The following is a 20,188-nucleotide window of genomic DNA, read 5'->3' as shown; positions in this document are numbered from 1 at the left end:
TAACGCTTAAAGAATCTTGTTTTAATGCTTTAGGAATGTTGTGGTGAATCACCTTCTTGGGAACGTTTGGCCGAACCAGCTGCCAAAACTTCACGTGGAATTATGAAGCAGGTGTGTTTGACTGATTTGACTTGATTAGTATTTGATAATGAGCACACAGGTAAACAATATACAGAGGACTGCACCTATAATACACTCATTAACTCTTACTCTCGATGGGGTCTTTTTAAGTTCCAATTTGGCCTTTTGAATTCTTGTAGCCTCCGAATATATGTTTTTTTGTGATATGACAGTGTGTGGACAAGCTTATGAGGAGAGGTATATATTGCAAAAGAAACAAAGGAAAACAAGGACAAAAACAGTCATAAATATATCCAGCGTGGACAGGTCTTGTAGCTTTTAAATGCACGGTTTATGCGACATGGCAAGTGTGTGGAAGTCTATCACGTAATGTTTATATGGCAAACAACAAAGGGAGCAACAACGACAACATTCATAACAAAATTCAATGTAGTCACTTCTTGTAGCCTCCAACGACACGGTCTATGTATATCATGGTAAAGGTGAGGCCAAGATTATCACGGAAGCTTACAGATGGCAAAAGATGCAGCAGGAAGGTCAACGAAGGCGTTCATAAACACATATTGATCGGTCACCCGGAAGTCCATCACCAGGGTCTGCGGTTCTTATTTTCCGTGCGGTCAAACTTTTGATGAGCTCTAAATATCGACACGAGCCTAATTAAGCGTTCACCTCGCCTGGCGCGACAGCAATTACCGGTCCGCCAGGTGCAAACACAGACTGCCGGGAGAAAGCCGGACCCGCCCCGCGATAAGGAGGCGGCGAGACACCACGACGCGAGGAACTGCCGCGGAGGGACGACGACCCTGGCGACGACTGGCGGGGAGGGGAGGGAGGGAGGCGAAAGAATGGGAAGGCAGAAGAGAAGGAGGATTATGATAAATTATGATACTTATAATAATAATAATAATAATAATAATAATAATAATAATAATAATAATACTGCTACTACTCTTGCCACTACTACGATAACAACTCTCAGCCCCCGATAATAAGGACATGACACAATACTTCACCGCCCCTTCCTTCCCTCCCACCAGAAGGTTCAACACGTGAGTAAGCAGACAGCAAGCAGACCTTACAAGCCCGTGAAGAAGATGAGGACATGACGCTGCCTCATACCCCCTTCCCCCTTCCTTTCTCACTCTCCGCTTGCACCAGGAGGCAGCACCATCAAGGCACCAGTCCTTGAGGAGCACCACCCCACAGCCACGTGACCCGAAATCCGACCCTACCAGCCCCTCACGCTCTCCTCGGTCACGGCTCAAACACGTGGCGCCCCTCTCCCCTTCGACCCCCCAGCGTTACCACTTTATCGTACTCAGAACACTGCATTTTCCGGTTGCTGACCCATAACAATTGCCCCCTCACCTAAAAAAAATATATTAAGAATTAACGATTTTAACACCAAAGCTTATCATTATCGTTATCGGTGTGGGTAGTGCGACAGCTTTTGGTCTGAAACCGGCAACTGCAATACACTGCACTGCAATACATCCTAAACCACCTAAAGCTCACCGTCACAGCCGCACGTCACTGACAAGCCGCGCCGAGGAGCAAGAGGAAAGAAACATGAGGAGGCGACGGAGGAGGAGGCGGGGGAGGAGGAAGAGGCGGAGGACGAAGAGGAGGAGGCGGAGCGCGGGTATTTTCACAGACGTCCCACTCCCACTCTTACGTCAGCCGCGGGGGGCCACAACTGGCGAGCAGAACCCGAATACAATGTCATGTTGTTGTGAGCAGGATGAGCCTCCTCCCACGGGGACGCAGACTGCGGCCAGCGTGCCTGTGCTGTTATGATATGTGACTACGAAATGTAAGGACAACTCAGGAATGTTGATATTCTCCCGCGCGCACGCATGAAGCCACGCACGCACGAGGGTATTGTCGGCGCCGTCAGCGCCTTGGTGGGATGAAGGTGACTGACACAAGCTGTGTATACACAGCTTGTGTCAGTCACCTTAATATAGAACTCGCTCCCTTTATTCAGAAGCGGTCACATCTAGAAAATAGCACGACCGCCATCACCACAGACCAAACAGACTCAGTACAGAGTAGCCATTACTATCGTCACAAAGCTAATAACAAACACAAAGGTCATTTTGTGTACACTACAGGCCAAATTGATACCTACACTTAGTCGGGACAGTCAACTCTCCTGATATCCTTGCTGCACTCGTAGGTGGAGACGTGTGGCTCTGAGGTGTTGCCCTTGACACTGTTGTCCTGCTTCTGGCCTTTAACCCAGTCAGAGGAGGGCCTCATGCAGGCGCCCCCGGGCGCCCCAGTCAGCACTCTTATCTCTCCCACAATATGGGTGGGCCATCGCGGAATCAGACGGACTGACGAGGGGGCAAGGGGGGTGAGCGTCCACACTATAAGAAGCCAAAGACGGAGTTCCGGGCCTGGTCACCTATAGAGTGGACGCCGCTTTACTGCTGCGTCGACAATTTGGGCGTACAGACATCTGCCCACCACCACCGAGCGCCACACCATCGCTTCACTTCGCTGCTAACTTCACAATATGGCATTGCAGTTCACAAGCATAATCGTCTACATGAATCATAACACACTCCAGTACACCTGCCTCCATTTCATTACCGTCAAACATGGCAAACATATTCACAATTATATAATTTATGTTTCTGTGCCGACATGACGACGTGATGCCAAAAATGCTGGCATAACACTTTTACTCTGTCAGTCAACGCCGAGCAGCCAAACCTCACCAACACGCCACAGATCCTGTTCCCCAACTTCACTACTTTTACCCATTCACTTATCCATTTCGCGACTTGGCTACAAACATCCGTCCGTGCATAACCCAGCCGCCGATGCCACAGCTACAGGTATGGTTACAAGTGTATTCCGCTGCTGAAGGTGTCTGTGGTGTTGAGGAACGAATGGCCTCCACCAGGGTGTCTTTGCTGCATCACAGGAATACAAGTGACGATATGTGAGCAGAACCTGAGCACATCTTGTTGTTTTCCTCTCTCTAAAGACACATACGAGGGCAATGCATAATAACACGAGTATAACAAGGATGTCTGTGAAGAATTAACGCAGAAAGGGTTGACGGCTTCCCTGCCCTGTGTCCCGCCACGACAGAGATTTTAAAACCCTCATGATGCTATGTGGCAAGCAACTCAATATTGTCCACATATATCATTATAATTATTAATATTATTATTATGATGATGATGATGATGATGGTGTTTAAATAAGGGAAGGCAATACTGTGATTAAACATGAGTCTCAGTGATGTGTATATACTATTTTCTCGATCAATTTTCATATCAATATATCTACTTCTACACACAACCTCCCCCCACCACACACTGAACGATCTTGGGGCACGCACAGTATTATAGAGTGTTTCTGGCTTCCCTCTCTCACACTTTACTTGGTGCCTTGTGAATTGAGTTCGCTGCTGCGTCTACAAACACCGCTCGTTGCCAGACCACCGCCGGGTTATTGCTTCCGTGTGGTACTCAGTCCATCTGGTCGCCTGCCTCTCTACTCTTATTCTGTTTATTACGTGTGTGTGTGTGTGTCTCTCTCTCTTTCCATATGTACAGATTTTTGCCTGTTTGTCTGTCTTCACGTCTATCTGTCTTCACTAATTTGTTCTCTCTCTCTCTCTCTCTCTCACCTTTGATATAGAAGTTTCGCTATGGTTATAAGTGAATGAGAGAGAGAGAGAGAGAGAGAGAGAGAGAGAGAGCGAGAGAGAGAGAGAGAGAGAGAGAGAGAGAGAGAGAGAGAGAGAGAGAGAGAGAGAGAGAGAGTGGACCGTTGCATCTGTCTTTTACCGGACTTTCTTAATCACAATAACAATTTCCTGTGTAGTCAGTTGTTAAGCGGTGCCCACGTGCCCGAGGGGGGGGGGGAGGGAGGGAGTGGGAGGAAGAGGAGGAAGGTATATATATACTTCACTCTTACCCTCCCTTCCCTTCCCCCCATTCCTTTTCTTCCTCCTCCTCCTCCTCCTCCTCCTCCTCCTCCTCCGAAACAGCTTGACCTGCGTAAAATTTCTCAAACCATGACTGTCAATTAGATGAGATGTGAAGAGGGAGGAGGGAGGGAAAATGGGGGATAGGGAAGGGGGAAAGATGGAGGAGGGAAGGGAGAGGGAGGAGGGAAGGAGTGAGGGAAGGCCTGTACAAGGGTAAGGAGGGAAGGAAGGCGGGAACGTGGAAGAAAAAAAGAAGAAAAAAGACTGGGTATAATGAGAAAGGAAGAAAAGGATAGAAGAGAGGAAAAGAAATGGAAGAGAAAAAAAGAGGGAGAGAAGAATGGGATAGACAGAGAGAAGGATGGAGGAAGGGAGGGATGAACAGAGAGAGAAGGGAGATAGAAAAGGTAAGAAGGAAAGGAGTCAATAAAGGGAGGAAAGGAATAAAAAGAGAGGAAAAAAGGGGAGGAGAAAAGTAGGTAAGGTGGAGGAAGGAGGGAGGAAAGAAACGGCCGGGAGGAGGGAGTGGAGGAAGAAGAGGAGAGGGGGAGACAAGACACGTGCGGGATCAGGACGGGTCAGGGGGTGAATGGGTGAAGGGGTGAGGGGGTGTGGAGGGGCGGCGCGTGTCTGGGGAAGGCGGGGTGAGGAATGGGGGGTGGGGGAGGGAGGGAGGATGGGACGGCACGTGGCAGACTGGACGCAGCGGGGATGGTCGGGGCGGGGAGGACTGGGGTGTGGGGTGGGGCAAGGCGGGGTGAGGGGTCGGAAGGTGCCCCAGGCGTCATCTTTACCTTCACCGGTGGGTCGTAATCAGCAGCAGGGCGCAGGTAATGGCTCAACCCGTGGCCACCTGGGCGGGGCGGGGCGGGGCGGGGGAGGATGGGTAGGTGGGGATGGGGGTAACCGGGACAGGTGAAGAAGGTAAGAAATTGAAGGTACGAAGAAGTGGAAGAAGACGGGGGAAAAAAATGGTTAAGTGGGTGAGAGCGTGAAAGAATGGGAAGATGGAATGAGTATAATGCGGATGAATGGAAGAAGGAAGACGGTGGAAAAAAGTGGATGAGAGAAGGAAGAGAGTGGAAGAAAGACGTGCAGAAGACAGGGAAAAAAAAAATGGAATAGTTGAGAGCGTGAAAGAAAGAATGGGAAGATGGAATGAGAATTATGTGGATGACTGCATGAAAGAAGAGGGTGGAAAAAAGTGGATGGGAGAAGGAAGAGAGTGGAAGAAAGGCGTGCAGAAGACAGGGAAAAAAAAAATGGAATAGTTGAGAGCGTGAAAGAAAGAATGGGAAGATGGAATGAGAATTATGTGGATGACTGCATGAAAGAAGAGGGTGGAAAAAAGTGGATGGGAGGAGGAAGAAAGTGGAAGAAGGGCGTGCAGAAGACAGGAAGGAAAAAAAGTGAAGGTTAAGTGGTTGAGAGCGTGAAAGAATGGGAAGATGGAATGAGCATTATGTGGATGAATTGAAGAACGAAGAGGGTGGAAAAAGATGGATGGGAGATGGAAAAAAAATGTAGGTGTAATGCTTGTGAAGGAAAAGGAGATAAAAGTGGAGAAAATGGAGCAATCAGTGAGGAACAAACTGTGTAGAGGAAAGGAAGAAAGTGAAGATAGGGTAGATGTGGAGACGAAAAAAAGGATATGTTAAGAAAAAAGAGGAACATCAGTGGAGGAAAAAAATATAAGTGATGAAGAAAGAGAGAGAGAAGGAAAGGAGAAAGAAGGAAGGAAAGAAAGTGGGATAGGATGAGGGAGTGAAAGAAGAATTGTAAGAAAAAAAGTGTAAAGTGTAAGTGGAAAAAAAAATAAGAAAGTGGACGGGAAAAAAATGAAGAGGACTGGAGTGTGGAGATGAAGGAAAGTACTAGGGAAAGGTGGAATAAAGAGATGTGAGAAAAGTGGATCAAATTAGTAGAAAACAGTGAAGGTGGATCATATAGAAAGTGGAGAACCATAGAAAACAAAGCGCAAAAAAAAAGTGTGGAAATTAAGAGAAATAAAGAGAGTGGATGAAAGTGGAATGGGTATAAGGGGGAAGAGGCGAATTACCATGAAAAAGGGAACAATGGGGAAAGGAATGGGTGGCAATGAGCTATGACTGCTATGGACGACGAGGGTGATGGGGGTGGTAAGAAGTGAATGTCAAAATGGAGATGGGAGAAAAAATAAAGAAAAGGTTGCTGTGATTTATAGAAAGATGCATGGAAGAGGGGGTGATAAGGGGCGAAGAGGACCTGGGGGGAGAGGGGAGTGGAGTAAGATAGAGGAGGAGTGAGGAAGTAAAAGGAGGGAAAGGAAGATTGATGAGAATAAAATAGAGCAAAGGGCAGGTGAGGAGGAACTGTGAGGAGAGGGGAGTGGACTAAGGGAAGGGAGAAGGAGGTAAAGATAGGAGCGTACACAATAGCTACGCGTGGCGGCGGTGCTCATCTCCGACACGTTAACCCTTTGAGCCTGTGGTGGGAGAGAACACTTTAAGACACCCGGGTTACCACAGTTTATCCTCCCAGGTTTCCCCAGGTACCCATTTATCGACCAAACCCAGACCCGCAGATTCGTATAGTCAGGGGCGCCGCCACTGCACGACGGAGGCATATGAGGAGTGGGGATACAAAGGAAGGGGGAGGAGATTTAAATACGGGTGAAAAACGTAAAATATCGATTATCACTACATTTTCAGGACCTTAATTACCTTCACAACAGAGGCTTCAAGTCGTTCCAGCCTTTTCCTCATCCCCCCTCCTACCCATTGTCCCTCCAGCCAGCCTTCTTTCCTTCACTCCCCTCCCTTATTCCCTCGTTTCTTTTCCTCACAGTTCTTCCTTCCTTCTCTCTTATCTCTTGCATGATCACGAAACAGAGAAAACGTAAGTCGTTCCACCTTTCCCCCTTCCCCTCTCTCCCTCGTCTCGTAAATACCTTTCCCTCCTCTTACCCACTCACTCTCTCCCCTTCCCCCACGCCTTCCCTCCCTCCTTCCCTCCCTTCCTCCCTCCCTCCTTGCCTCTCCGCTACTCTGCAGATGTTGCAAGACAAATGCCTCCGTTTCCTTCACTTCCTCCTCCATCCCTGTCAAGCTCCCTCGTTACACACACACACACACACACACACACACACACACACACACACACACACACACACACACCAGGCCAGCAAGGGGTAGTCTTGAGTAGCATTGGGCCCGGCGCCACACTCGCCTCAGGCAAAGGACGGAGGAACGGACACACGCACACACACGCACGTGGACCCGCTCAGGCCGGCCCATCACCAGCCCCGTCAGGGCGTCTCCTCCAGGTGGTCGAGAGGGTGACTCATCGCCTCCTCAGCCTCAGGTAACAAAAAGACGAGCCAGCAAAAAGGATTACCCATGAAGGGGAAGAAGCGTCGTGAAGAGGAACTATTCTAATACCCGATGTCGGAAAAAATAACAGCCTACCAAGGAATATATATGTATATATATATATATATATATATATATATATATATATATATATATATATATATATATATATATATATATATATATATATGATCAGCATACGACTATCGATAGAGTGTAGAGGCAAAATCATGGCGGAGTTTAAGAAGCAGAAGACTGTCCGCAAGAGAGGAGTCTGATGAGAGAAGCCTCTGACTACTCTAAAAGGGCTGCAAGCGTGTGTGGAGCCCCCACACGTATGGGATGCATACTCCATACGAGAGCGGATTAACTAACTAACTATAGGGGAGCATACGCCCAGGGGCGCGTGGTTGCACTCACTCGCCTCCCATACTCCCGGCAGTCCCCCCGAGCAAGCTCCCACGCAGCTGCCCTGTCCATCCCAAGTCCCTCCCGGCAGGATCGGCTGACTTACCCCAGCCATGAGTTACGTGGGCGTCCCCCTGGTCTCCTTCACTCAGGGTTGTATCACACAGAAACAACCCTGTGAGCAGGACCGACGTCCGGGAGGCGTGCCACGTTGGTGTTCACTGACTAAGTTTTTAACAGGCCTCGATTCAGTTTCACGGAGTAGTCGCTGGTTCGACACGAAGTCGTTCCAACGATAACCCATGATCATGCTAAGACATTTGGTACCAAAGGCATCGACACGCCTCTCCAAGTCACTATTCAGTGTCCATGTCTCACAGCCATACAGTAAAACAGGCAGCACAAGCGACTTAACCATCGTAGCATGAGGCACGCAAGATGGCGCCACTATAAAAAACATTTGCCTGCGCCAGAACGGTCTTGGGCCAACAACAAGGCCCCACCAAGAAAGCCTACTGGCGCCATAGGCGGAAAGTAAAAAGAAAAAATGAACAGTAGGAAGAGAGAGAGAGAGAGAGAGAGAGAGAGAGAGAGAGAGAGAGAGAGAGAGAGAGAGAGAGAGAGAGAGAGAGAGAAAAGCTTTGCGGAACACCACTGCTGATAGGTTTAAGGGTGGAACAGTGACCGTCTATCAGAGAGCAGTTATTTTTGCTGTCCTGCTTTGCGAGTTTGTTGGCAATGTTCATGTTTCTCTATTTTCACACCTGTAGTAAGGATAAACATGCTTCGTTTGTTCTTTTCAAAATCCTGTGAGTCAGACAGGAAGATAATTTTTTAAGATCTCGCTGCTTCGGTTTTTATGCATTTTTTTTCATAACTTTCTTAAAGGCAAGTGAATTTTGAAGTGATTTTTCTTATTTACCTATTTCTGTTTTTTATAGAATTTATCTTATTACATAATTATATATTTTATGAATCGTCCTATTCAGTTAATCCTCGGACGACCGCGTGGACTTTTTCGCAAGGGACGGACACAAGACAATGGCCCGTATTCCCAATCGCTTTTCACTCTCACAACATAATATTTACAAAGGCCACAGAGGGTTACCCAAAGGAGATTATCGGGTTCTCGTGAAAATTAGTGTGTCTTACATTTGTGGTGCAGAGGTTTAGTCAGACTATCACTGGGATTATAAAACCTAGCCATGGAGATGCCCATAACCTCTACCAAAAGCCTTAACAAAATGTGGGTGTGTGAGTCCGCATTGTTTGAGAGTGGGTTCTCAAAATGATCGTTGATTATATTGGCTTTACACTTTCATCCCCTCTTCCATAGCCCGTTCCTCTCCAAACATAACCTTGTGTTCCTGAGCCTCGTTTTACTTATTCTCTTCAGTCTTACGATACGAAAATATTGTCTTGTTTTGAATGACCAGCATCTTCTTTTACATCCTGTTTTTTTGTTGTTTTCTTGACAGGTTTTCGTACATCTGCAACTACTACTACTACTACTACTACTACTACTACTATTACTACTACTACCATTACTACTACTACTACTACTGCTACTACTACTACTACTACTACTACTACCATTACTACTACTACTACTACTACTACCACTGCTACTACTACTACTACTACTACTACTACTATACTACTTAATATTTGTTTCCTCTGACCACTTTGTTACTCAATTAAGTATCTTTCAGTTCCTCCGCCTCCTCCTCCTCCTCCTCCGTGCTTCTTCCCGCGCGAGTTAAGTCACCCTTTAACGTAACCACGCTTCACCAGCGCATAACTTTCAATGCTTACTAATACCTATAAAACATTATTTTTTTTTCTTTTCCTTCCTCTTCTTTTTCTCCTCTACCTCCTCCTCCTCCTCCTCCTCCGTGAATTACCTTGAAAGCTTTGTTTTTATGTCTAAATCTTCACACAAACAAACCTCACTTGCCACGAGGCCAAGAGGAAAAAAAAAACTTTCATTCAATCAAATATCCTTTTACTACTACTACTACTACTACTACTACTACTGCTACTACTGCTGCTGCCTACTATGTCTAAATCTTCACACAAAACAACTTCACAGACCACGAGGAGAAAAAAAAAAAATTCAATCAAAAATCAAATTACTACTACTGCTACTACTGCTGCTGCTGCTACTACTACTACTACTACTACTACTACTACTGCTGCTGCTACTACTACTTCTACTACTGCTACTACCTTGCTATTGCCATTGCTGTTACATTTGCTATTGCAAATGCTATTTTTACTGCAATAACTACTACTACTACTATTACTACTACTACCACTACCAAGAGGAAAAATAAACTTTCATTCAATCAAATATCCTTTTACTACTACTACTACTAAAACTAATAATAATAATGATAATAATAATAATAATAATACTGCTGCTACTACTACTTCTACTACTGCTACTACTACTACTACTACTACTACAACTACCACTGCAGCTATCACTAAATCTACATCTACATCTACATCTCATACATTCCTAACATATCCTACTTCTTGTGTTGATCCCCATTTTTGTTTCCTCAGAAAATCATAACATTTCTTTCTGCTTCATTCATATCTTTCTTCCTTCTCCTCCTCCTCCTCTTCCTCTTTCCCCTCCTGTTCTATCTCAACACGTTTTGTCTATTTATATCTCCAGCCTGTTCCTTCTCTTTCATACAATTGTGGAGGGAGTAAGAGCAGGAGGAGGAGGAGGAGAAGGAGGAGGAGGGAGGAGGGAAAAGGAGGGGGAAGGAGGAGGAGGCGGGATGAGGAGGACACCGATATAGGTCTTGGGTTCACAGCAGGAGTGTTCTCAGCCATCACCTCTAACCTACCATCCCCCCACAGCCCCCCCTCACCACCACCATCACCACCACTATAGGCACTATAAGATCACCACGGTCGTTTAACTACCGATATTGTTAAAAAAAATAGTCTCTCTCTCTCTCTCTCTCTCTCTCTCTCTCTCTCTCTCTCTCTCTCTCTCTCTCTCTCTCTCTCTCTCTCTCTCTCTCTCTCTCTCTCTCTCTCTCTCTCTCTCTCTCTCAGTCATCACCCTTTCACATGCCTCTGTTGACATCGCCCTCACCACTAACTAGTAGATCCACCACCACTACAACGGCAGCTTTATCAGCTGAAGTAGTGGTAGTAGTAGTAGTAGTAGTAGTAGTAGTAGTAGGGACACCAGACACTGGCCCAAAAGCCACCAACATTTCCGATATGGACTATGAGGCCACAGTGGTGGAGAGTGACATTAGGGTGGGTCGGGAGAGACATGAGTAGTGCAGGAGTAGTAGTAGGAGAGGATAAGATGTTATGTATAGATGTTGTGCTAAGTAGTATTAGTGATACGGTTGGATGCCACAGTCATTAGCGAACAGAGTTGGTGCTTATGACCTCCAATTTATGGAGTCCTCCATGATTATGTGTCGGGAAAATAAACATGGGTGGAGGTGTCTTTTTGTAGTAGTAGGAAAAAAGTAGTAGTAGTAGTAGTAGTAGTAGTAGTAGTAGAAGTAGTAGTAGTAGTAGTGGAGGAGGAGCAGCAGGAGGAGGAGGAGGACATACAAGGAGGCTAAAACATGGTCAAGTTCCCTGTTTGAGAGACAGTCCTGCCACCTATTGAGGGCAGGCGTCATGAATGAAGCCTGTCCTTAGTAGCAGTATCGTCTCCCCTCAATCTCTCAGTCTCCTTGGCTCCTCTCAAGGCCGCACTCCGCACTCTCAGTGCAACAGCTGACGCCGTTCTTTCTGCGCCACACTGCACTACGTCTTAGTCGACGGTAAGAGAGGACAGTGTTTGTGGACAGGTACGTCTGTAACCGGAAAGGTGCATGACGCCTTATGTGGAGATAGATTTGCTTTTAGCTATTTTGTATACTATCTTGGCGTTAGGACGGGGCATTCTATTGTTATAATTGGTTAAAATAACCATATTTGCTCGGTTTAATTGAGTGACCTGGGGCCGTACTTATAATAAGTTGTGGTTGTCATACGGTGGAGACAGAGACACGCCAGTCCTCGTCGACAGACCGACTTGGTTGGCTAGATTTCGATCGCCGATAGAGTCGGTCTGTCGGCACCCTGCTACGGGCCTGCTACGGGCCGCCTTTGTCTGGCCCGTAGCAGGGGGAGCGATCTTTTCCCTCTTAACGGGCCGTCTTCGGACAAGGGCCCGTTCCCCGAGTGATACAAGGGGTAAATCTTTATCAACAACAACAACGGTGGAGACGCTTTCTGTTCCACGTATGAGACCCATAGAACTACTCATAACTCGGCTCCTGCTGATGGGCGGTGTCCGAAACATTGCTCCTGCTGATGGGCGGTGTCCGAAACATTGCTCCTGCTGATGGGCGGTGTCCGAAACATGCTCCTGCTGATGGGCGGTGTCCGAAACATTGCTCCTGCTGATGGGCGGTGTCCAAAAAAATTGCCCGAACATTATCTTTTAAAATACATAATAAATCATGAAATCACCCTTGAAATATAAGTTTAATAAGTTGCTGTTATTATGGGGGCTATATAAATTAAGACGTGTTCTGGTGCATTCAATGGAAACAAAAAATAAATAACTGGGTGACACGAATTTAGTTTACACTTTAGCCTACAGACCTCACGCCACTGACCCCGATCCGCCTCGCCCTAAACACTGCAGATCCGCTCCGCCTGACGTGACCCACAATCACTCAACCACTTAACATACCCCTAGTAAGAGCAACTCCTGCCAAGGTAAAGAAAGGCAGGGGATGAATCTAAAATCTTGGTTAACAAACACAATCAATCCTTATCACTTGTTGTACCTTACGGCTGCGTTGACACTAAGCGAATCGATTCGATTTAAATCATGAAATCATGAAGAATCATTTGATTCAAGTCATTTTGAATCAGCGTAGTTACAACTGAGCGAGTCACACTGTCCCGAGTCCCGTCCACACTGGCGTTTACTCAGTGGCGTCCAGTGGTCCTCGTTCTGGTGTCATTTTATAGGTAATTCAGTGGTGCATAACTTTTATTTAGAAGGATTTTTCAGTATTCAAGTCCATATTCATGTTTCTGGAAGGATTATATCAATTATCATATTTTTCCCGGCCATTTTCTTGCATAAATGAGTTATACTGGTTTTTAGCTAAACCTAATCCACAGAATAATGGTATATTCGGATTCCTCATGTCTTAAAATATAAAAAAATTATATATCATTCATGAATTAATGTTATCTGCTAGTAGAAATAAACGCGATAAATAAGAGATGTATTTTCGTACCCCCGGAACCCATGGGGACATTTTTTTTTTGCCCCCCTTCCAGATCAGTTATTTATGACCCAAGGGATCCGGAAAACACTATGGGCAAACTCTAACACACCACCTGAATCACCTTCTCTATTAGTCATGCCCACTAATTATGAATTAAATATTTATAAGCATATATAGAAACGTGGCAACATATTTTAGTGTTGCTAAAAAAATGCTGTACTTATTATTGAGTTTTCCTCATTCGTATTCGTTGGAATTTGAAGTTTTCGTATCAGAGCCGCCATATGACTAACCATCCGTCAACATCTATAAATGGTAACGCTTGTATATATTCGGATCTTATTGCGTATTATCTTTATTATTTTTTTTACATCAGCGTTTGCAGCCTTGTGATTCTAAAAAGATACACTTGTGATTTGTTCATTATTTGTGTTTATTTGTTGCACGAATTTAACCATAACAGATTCGAGTTTTATTTCTTGGCTCCTCCAGCAGGGATGGGCGTGGTGACGTGGCTGTTGGTGGGGGCGGTGGTGGTGCTGGTGTGGGCATACTCCCGCCGGTGCCACAGCTATTGGTCCTCAAGGGGCATCATCTCCCCGCCAGCCGTCACGTTCCTGGGCCACACACACGAGCTCTTCTCCTCCCAGCGTCGGTTCTTCGTGGATAAGTTAAGTTGTGAAAGCGAGGAGTTGAGGAACGCTGAATGATGCTGCCACACTCAAGACTTGCTCTCATATTTGGGCTCAGTAGAATCCCCAGGCCGCCGGTGTCACCCCGGCCGAAGTAGAATTGTGACAGTAACAAGTTCTATATTGCCGAGGTGTGACTTGAGGTCTTGTGGTTATCTAGCGAAGTGGAAAAAAAACATTACATAACAGTAATATTTGGAACGAATAGCTGGGCCAAAACTTTTAAACTTTTACAGGTGGTTAGCATTTGATGCCTTGTGGTGCAAAAGAGGCCATTTGTGACTTGTTAATTGTTTCTGTTCATTAAGCTGTTGTAATAACCTTACGCTAGCTGATTCCAATTTTCTTTCCACCCAACAGTTTTATCGCAAGTATCGGAGGCACAAGATCTGGGGCGCTTACGAATTTCTGAGCCCCGCCCTCATCGTAGCTGACCCCGACCTCCTCAAACACTTCCTGGTGAAAGACTTCGAGCATTTCGTGGATCGGCGCGTCGTCGGGGACCAGCCGGGCTCCATCATGAGTAAGGTGCTCAGCAACAAGCGCGGCGACGACTGGAAGGAGTTGCGCTCCCTCATGTCACCCACGTTCTCCACGGGCAAGATGCGCGGCATGTATCACTTGGTCTGCGAGAAGGTGCACAGCCTCGTGTCCTTCTGCCTCAAGAAAGCCGCCAACAATCGGCCCGTGGACATGAAGGACATGTTTAACCGCTTTAGTATGGACACAATAGCCTCTTGTGCTTTTGGCATTGACTGCAACTCTTTCTCTGACTCGCAGCCTATATTTGCCGAAAAGGCAGAGGCGTTCTTCAGAATTGAAGGGTTGAGAAAGATGAAATTTGCTTTGATGGTAACCATGCCTAGGCTGTACACTGCCCTAGGACTCAAAGCAGACACTCCTGAAATGGAATTTTTCGCCAAGGTATCCAGGGAGGCCACAGCGGCTCGGGAGAAGGGGCGGCAGAGGCGTGGAGACTTCCTGGATATTCTGCTGGAGGCGCGGGACGCTGAAGATGGTCTTCATTCCGGCAAGAGAGGTAATTACTACGTATACAAGGATATCCTCTTCGACGCGAGTTAAAAGAAAGCGTTTTAAAAGAATGCCATGCAAAGGATCAGAAGTGTTTATCTTTTTTCATGTTTTCATGAATTACCGCGAAGCAAACTCCGTGACTAATCAGGAATTCTTAACAAACAAAAAGTCTAAATTACGTGGTCCACTTGTGCAGCCCCTTCAGCAACGCAACCCTCGTGTGCGTGGCTGCTAACTGATCTCTGTTAAGAACCATACGGTTGTTGAAGGATGGGCATCGACGGCGCACACACACACACACACACACACACACACACACACACACACACACACACACACACCTCGGAAGATTGCTGAGTTGAAATAAGTGTAGTACAACCTATCATTACTTTCAAGAAAATGTAACCGTAGATAAAGGAGGCAAAATATTTCATCCATGAGCTGTATACAATAATTTTCCTGATTGTATGTTTTTGTAATACCCTGTAGGCGCTTGGTGAACACAGCGGGCTTAGGTTTCTATTGATTGGTGAACACAGCTGGTTTATTTTTCCAGTGCTTGATGAGAACACGTTGGTGGCCCAGAGCGTTCTCTTCCTGATGTCTGGCTACGACACCACCGCCGTCACCGTCACCCTCGCCAGCACCCTTCTGGCCAGGTATCCCCGGCACCAACAACGCCTCCGTCACGAGATGCAAGAACTTGTGAAGGAACACGGCTCCGTCACCTACCAGGGGGTCATGGAGGCCAAATTCCTGGACGCCTGCCTGAACGGTGCGTCCACATATACCTAGTGTCCTGCAGCGAGTCTCCACACCCCAACACAGTGTCATCGAAAGCGTCCAAATCAACCAATATTCTCCATGATGGTCACCAAACACTTAGGGACTTCCTATATGTTGTCTGCATGAGTTGTCTCCACAGCCCAACACAGTGTCATCGAAAGCGCCCAAATCAACCAATATTCTCCATGATGGTCACCAAATACTTAGGGACTTCCTATATGTTGTCTGCATGAGTTTTTGGTGGTCTTTATCATTTGGTACGGGAGATTACAAGCCCGCTGTGTCGACTCGTAGAGCTGGCGGGACACGTCGTGGCTTTAAGCGACGGTATGACACGTTCTCCTGACAAAATTTTGCCAACAGGTGTTAATGAATTCAATCAAATGATTTTTTAAACACGTTGTATACTTGCTGACGCTTACTGAAAACTTAGCGAAGCAACTTCATTCTTTCATGATATACTGTTTTGAGATAAAGTAACGAAACTTGCCATAAGACGCACGCTGTTTTTGACATGGTGGGACGAGACACGGCAGTCCCGATCGTCAATATCACCACCAATTTAATAATCATCATCCTTATCACCCACTTAGTCCACTGTAGGACGAAGGACCTTCCCAACGCTCTCCATCCCCCTCTCTCTAACTTATGAATACTCCATCCTACCCTTGCGACGTTCTAATTTAACCCCTCCACCCCATGTCCTATCCCGAATGTTAGGGACTGCGCGAATATGTGGCTTTGTTAATATACTTATATGTGCAGAAAGGCAAATAATAGGATGTCGCTTGGTCTCCCTGAGTTACTTTATTGTTGAGGTATGGACACTGAACGGTGACTTGAAAGAGAGAAATGGACGAATTTCGTGCAAGTGTCCACGTAAAATCATGGAGTATGGTTGGTCGTTTACTCCATGATTGAATCGAGGTTTTTACGATCGTAGTCCGGGAACGCCATATCCAGCTAAATTGGCATGTGGCACGCTACCTAGAAGTCGACCCTGCTTGAGTGGAGGAAGCCAAGTGGGCGTTCACAAGGACTGAGCAAGTCATTGGATCTTGCCTTGGGGTACTACTTGGGACGGGAAGGGGACCTACTTAGACACTTGTTCGGAGGGACACCAGAGGATGGCGTCGTAGAGTGGGGAAGGCAAAGTACTCCTCGGCGCTTGCCTTCATTTACCGACCGAGTGTTCATCCTTTCTTAGTTGTTGCTGACTCGGTTTTCCATCCTTTCGTTCAAAGAGAGCCGTACTTTCAAGAGCCTTGCAAGCGGGTGAGGAGGGCAATGCTCGAAATGTAGCTGCAAGAAACATTTTCAGAACACTAATCTGAGGTGTCTACTTAACTTTTTTTGCTCATACTCTAACTCAGGTGTAGGCGGAGAGACCACTGATAGGTTGTGTCTTAGGGCCAGTCTTACAGTCCAATACAGCAAGTTTGTAAGCTCCCCAACCAAACGCAAAATACGACGAAAATTCCTTGTAGCTCTAGTGTTCGGCGTTGATATAAAAAGGTGGAGGGAATTTTAGGAAACCACACAGGAAATCTCTTTATTAGTATCATGTAATGAGTAGAAATAGCGGATCATTGTAGTGGATATGGTTTGGTTTGGGCGCTTACAATGACAGAGTGTTGGACTGTCGAACTGGACCTTAATGTTTGTTACTGAGTATTCTGAGGTCAAGCCAGACAAACCCTTTACAGAGACGCTGAGACTATACCCGCCCGGCACGATGGTGGAGCGGGAGTGCACCAAAGAGTACAGGTGTGTCTGTCGTTCTGCATGATGCTCGACTTGCCATGTAGTTATCAAGTTTCCCGTCGCAGTATTTTATCTTTCAGCATGTGATGATTTTACTTTTACCCAATCTCTTTCGTGCTTAACAAAAAAGTATACTGAAGCGTTATTTATTTACTTTTAACTCAGCAAACCGCTTAATTTAAACTTGTCTGTGGCTTGTGTGGGGATTTTCAGAATAAGGAGAGTAAGCAATAATTCTTTTGGCAATACTTCAATTTTACATTAAAGCTTTATTTTGTAGAATTTATTATTTCCTAATATAAGAGGAGAGTATCAAGACACCTCTCCACCCAAAATTGACCTCTATTTTGGCGATGCATCTACACTTTCTTATATTGGAGCATAGATTAGCGGGCTTTTCTCCCATTCATTTTTGCCCTTGAGATGTTTCCTTTACTGTAAAAAGGAAAAAAATGCATGAATTACGCGAATATAATGGTTAACATGCCCCGCCTCTTTCAGTGTTCCCGGCACCGACCTGATCCTGGAGCCCGGGACGTTGATCATCGTCCCCGTCTGGAGCCTCCACCACGACCCGCAGTACTGGCCCGACCCCGAGGAGTTCAGGCCGGAGCGTTTCCTGCCCAAGAACAGAGACAAGATCCAGAGCTTCACGCACATACCCTTCGGCATGGGTCCCAGAAACTGCTTCGGTGAGCGACTGGCGTGCAGGTTCGAATGTTTACAGTTCAATCGAGAGTAAGGTCGGTATTCTCAAACACTTCCGCCTCTCACATTAAATATTTCCAAAGCCCGAAAAGAAGATCAATCGGGTTCTAATGAGTCTGGTTTTAAGTTTATGGTACACAAGAATGGTCAAACTACAAAAAGGGTTATAAACCTACCCCTGGAAATGCCCAAAACTCCTACAAAAGCCTTGTCAAATATGTATGATTGAACCTCTAAATGCTTACGAATATTGCCATAAGCCCCTTTTCCTTTTTTGTTAAGCGCACGTCATTAGGCAATCACAAGCTGGCTCTGTCCTCTCTTCCCCTCAGGCTGCATGTGATTGGTGCACGCCGATGAAGCTGAAAATTGATCATCCTGGGGATTGGGCTAGCGTGGGTGGGGCTTATTTTCCATGTAACCGTGTACAAAGTAGTTACTGAATGATGAACCTTTTTTTTCGTGTATTTTTACCTTCTGAACAAAGTATATTAATGGCCAAAATGTTGACTCTTCTGTGGGAAACCTTTTCTGATGTTTCTCCTTCTTTCTTTTCCCCGAGTTCAGCAATGCGATTCGCCCTCATGGAAGTCAAGGCGGCCCTGGCTCACCTCGTCTTGGTGGCTGACTTGCAGTTGGCGCCCGGACAGGAGGAGCTGCGGTTCGAAAACTCTCCCTTGACCCTCAGACCCAGTAACGGCGTGACGATGTTGTTGACGCCGCTGACGGAGAAATGAAGACAACTCTTACAAGACGGCGGAGTTTAGGCATCAGAACGCAAGCTCATTTTCAGATTCCTCAGCTTTCGTTAATAGTTATATAAGACGTCCTTTTTTGGGGTAGTTTTTTGGTTACGAATCTTATCAATGCAATTACTAAGGAAAATGAAGATGGCAATGCCGCGTGGGGATCATCTAGTGACGGTTTCGCTATTTTTGGTCCCCTGGCGTTCACATAGCAGGTTACGGTTATCGAAACACACAGCCAAAAGGTTACACTAACGCACCTAAACCGACCTGAAAAAAAAAAAAAAATCTTCCTTTAAGATGTGTACCGCGAAAAATCCAATCAGCAAAATACATACCACCAAAATGAATACTCTACCCGCTATGCAAACTCCAATAATGCAAACTAACCAGAATAACAAAGCTCCACCCAGTATTAATCTAACTCTACCAAACAGTTTCCTGGCAAAATTTCTCCGCCAATTCTACAACACAGACAAACCAAACCAATTCCTGAACCTACCAAAAAAGCAAAATTTCTTCTCCAATAAGCAACCAAGATCCACCAAGAGGCAACATAACACCCCCACCAAACAACCTTCTGGCCCAACCAAAAGTGAACATAGCCCCCCCTCCCCTACCCCCCCCCCAAAAAAAAAAGGCGACCTAACCTCATCAAACAACTTCCTGGCCAAGCAAAAAAGCAACCTAGTCCCGCCAAATAGCAACCTTCTCCACCAAATAATTTCCCGGTCCACCAAAATCCGGAAAATTTGCCCCAGTAAAAAACTTCTGGAATAAAATAAGGTCATTCTTTTGGCATCTACCGCTTGACTAATAGATGCAGCATTTTTTTTTCTTGTACAGTAAAGGAAACAACTTAAGGGCAAAAAAAAAAAAGTCCGTTGGTATTATTTTCTTATTTTCTGTTATTTATCTCTTGGTCAGCTTCTCTTAGCACTTTAATAAGTTCACGGGGATTCTTAAGCTGTTGTTGGGGTCATGAGTGTGTCTCTCCGAAGGGCAGGGAAGCGGAGGGAAGGGGAGGACCCGTCACAACACCTTGCCATTGATGACGTGTGACGGAGCCCAGGTGTTCCGTCCCACCTCGGAGGCGATAGTTCTGAGTCACGGTATTGTCGTTTCCAGCAGGTTTCCATCCCTTCTCGGCCTTGAGGAGGGCTCGCTCGCTAGGCGCTCCGGGCACACAATGGCCCAAAAATAAGGGTTCGTCCTTCAGCCGCGAATGTGATATTAAAGAGACGAGTTCCGGCACGCCAGCGGCCGTCTCGTGTGTTGAGAAGTTCGTTAAGGCGCAGCAGGGGATGAAAAGGATGTCAGGAGCAAAGAAAAGAAAGAGGTCATCAGAATGTGCTTTCACAATGTGTGTACCTGTTCTCAG

General features: G+C 46.1%; 1 protein-coding gene across 1 annotated transcript in view; it reads left to right on the top strand.

The window, feature by feature from the left end:
* The first annotated feature begins 2,910 nt into the window (after positions 1-2,910).
* The window catches only part of LOC126982537 (cytochrome P450 3A41-like), a 17,862-nt gene continuing 584 nt past the window's right edge, over positions 2,911-20,188 (top strand). The window contains exons 1-7 of the mRNA XM_050834676.1: positions 2,911-2,930; positions 13,569-13,749; positions 14,131-14,807; positions 15,360-15,578; positions 17,296-17,356; positions 17,855-18,045; positions 18,629-20,188. The exon at positions 18,629-20,188 is cut by the window's right edge and continues 584 nt beyond it. Of these exons, the coding sequence (XP_050690633.1) occupies positions 13,574-13,749; positions 14,131-14,807; positions 15,360-15,578; positions 17,296-17,356; positions 17,855-18,045; positions 18,629-18,798 (1,494 nt within the window). The 5' untranslated portion in view covers positions 2,911-2,930; positions 13,569-13,573 and the 3' untranslated portion in view covers positions 18,799-20,188. The remainder of the gene's footprint in view (positions 2,931-13,568; positions 13,750-14,130; positions 14,808-15,359; positions 15,579-17,295; positions 17,357-17,854; positions 18,046-18,628) is intronic.

This window comes from Eriocheir sinensis, chromosome 51 (assembly GCF_024679095.1).
Source record: "Eriocheir sinensis breed Jianghai 21 chromosome 51, ASM2467909v1, whole genome shotgun sequence".
NCBI classification, from domain to species: domain Eukaryota; kingdom Metazoa; phylum Arthropoda; class Malacostraca; order Decapoda; family Varunidae; genus Eriocheir; species Eriocheir sinensis.
Note: the sequence above shows the minus strand (reverse complement) of the source record. Positions and strands in the feature narration are given on the sequence as shown.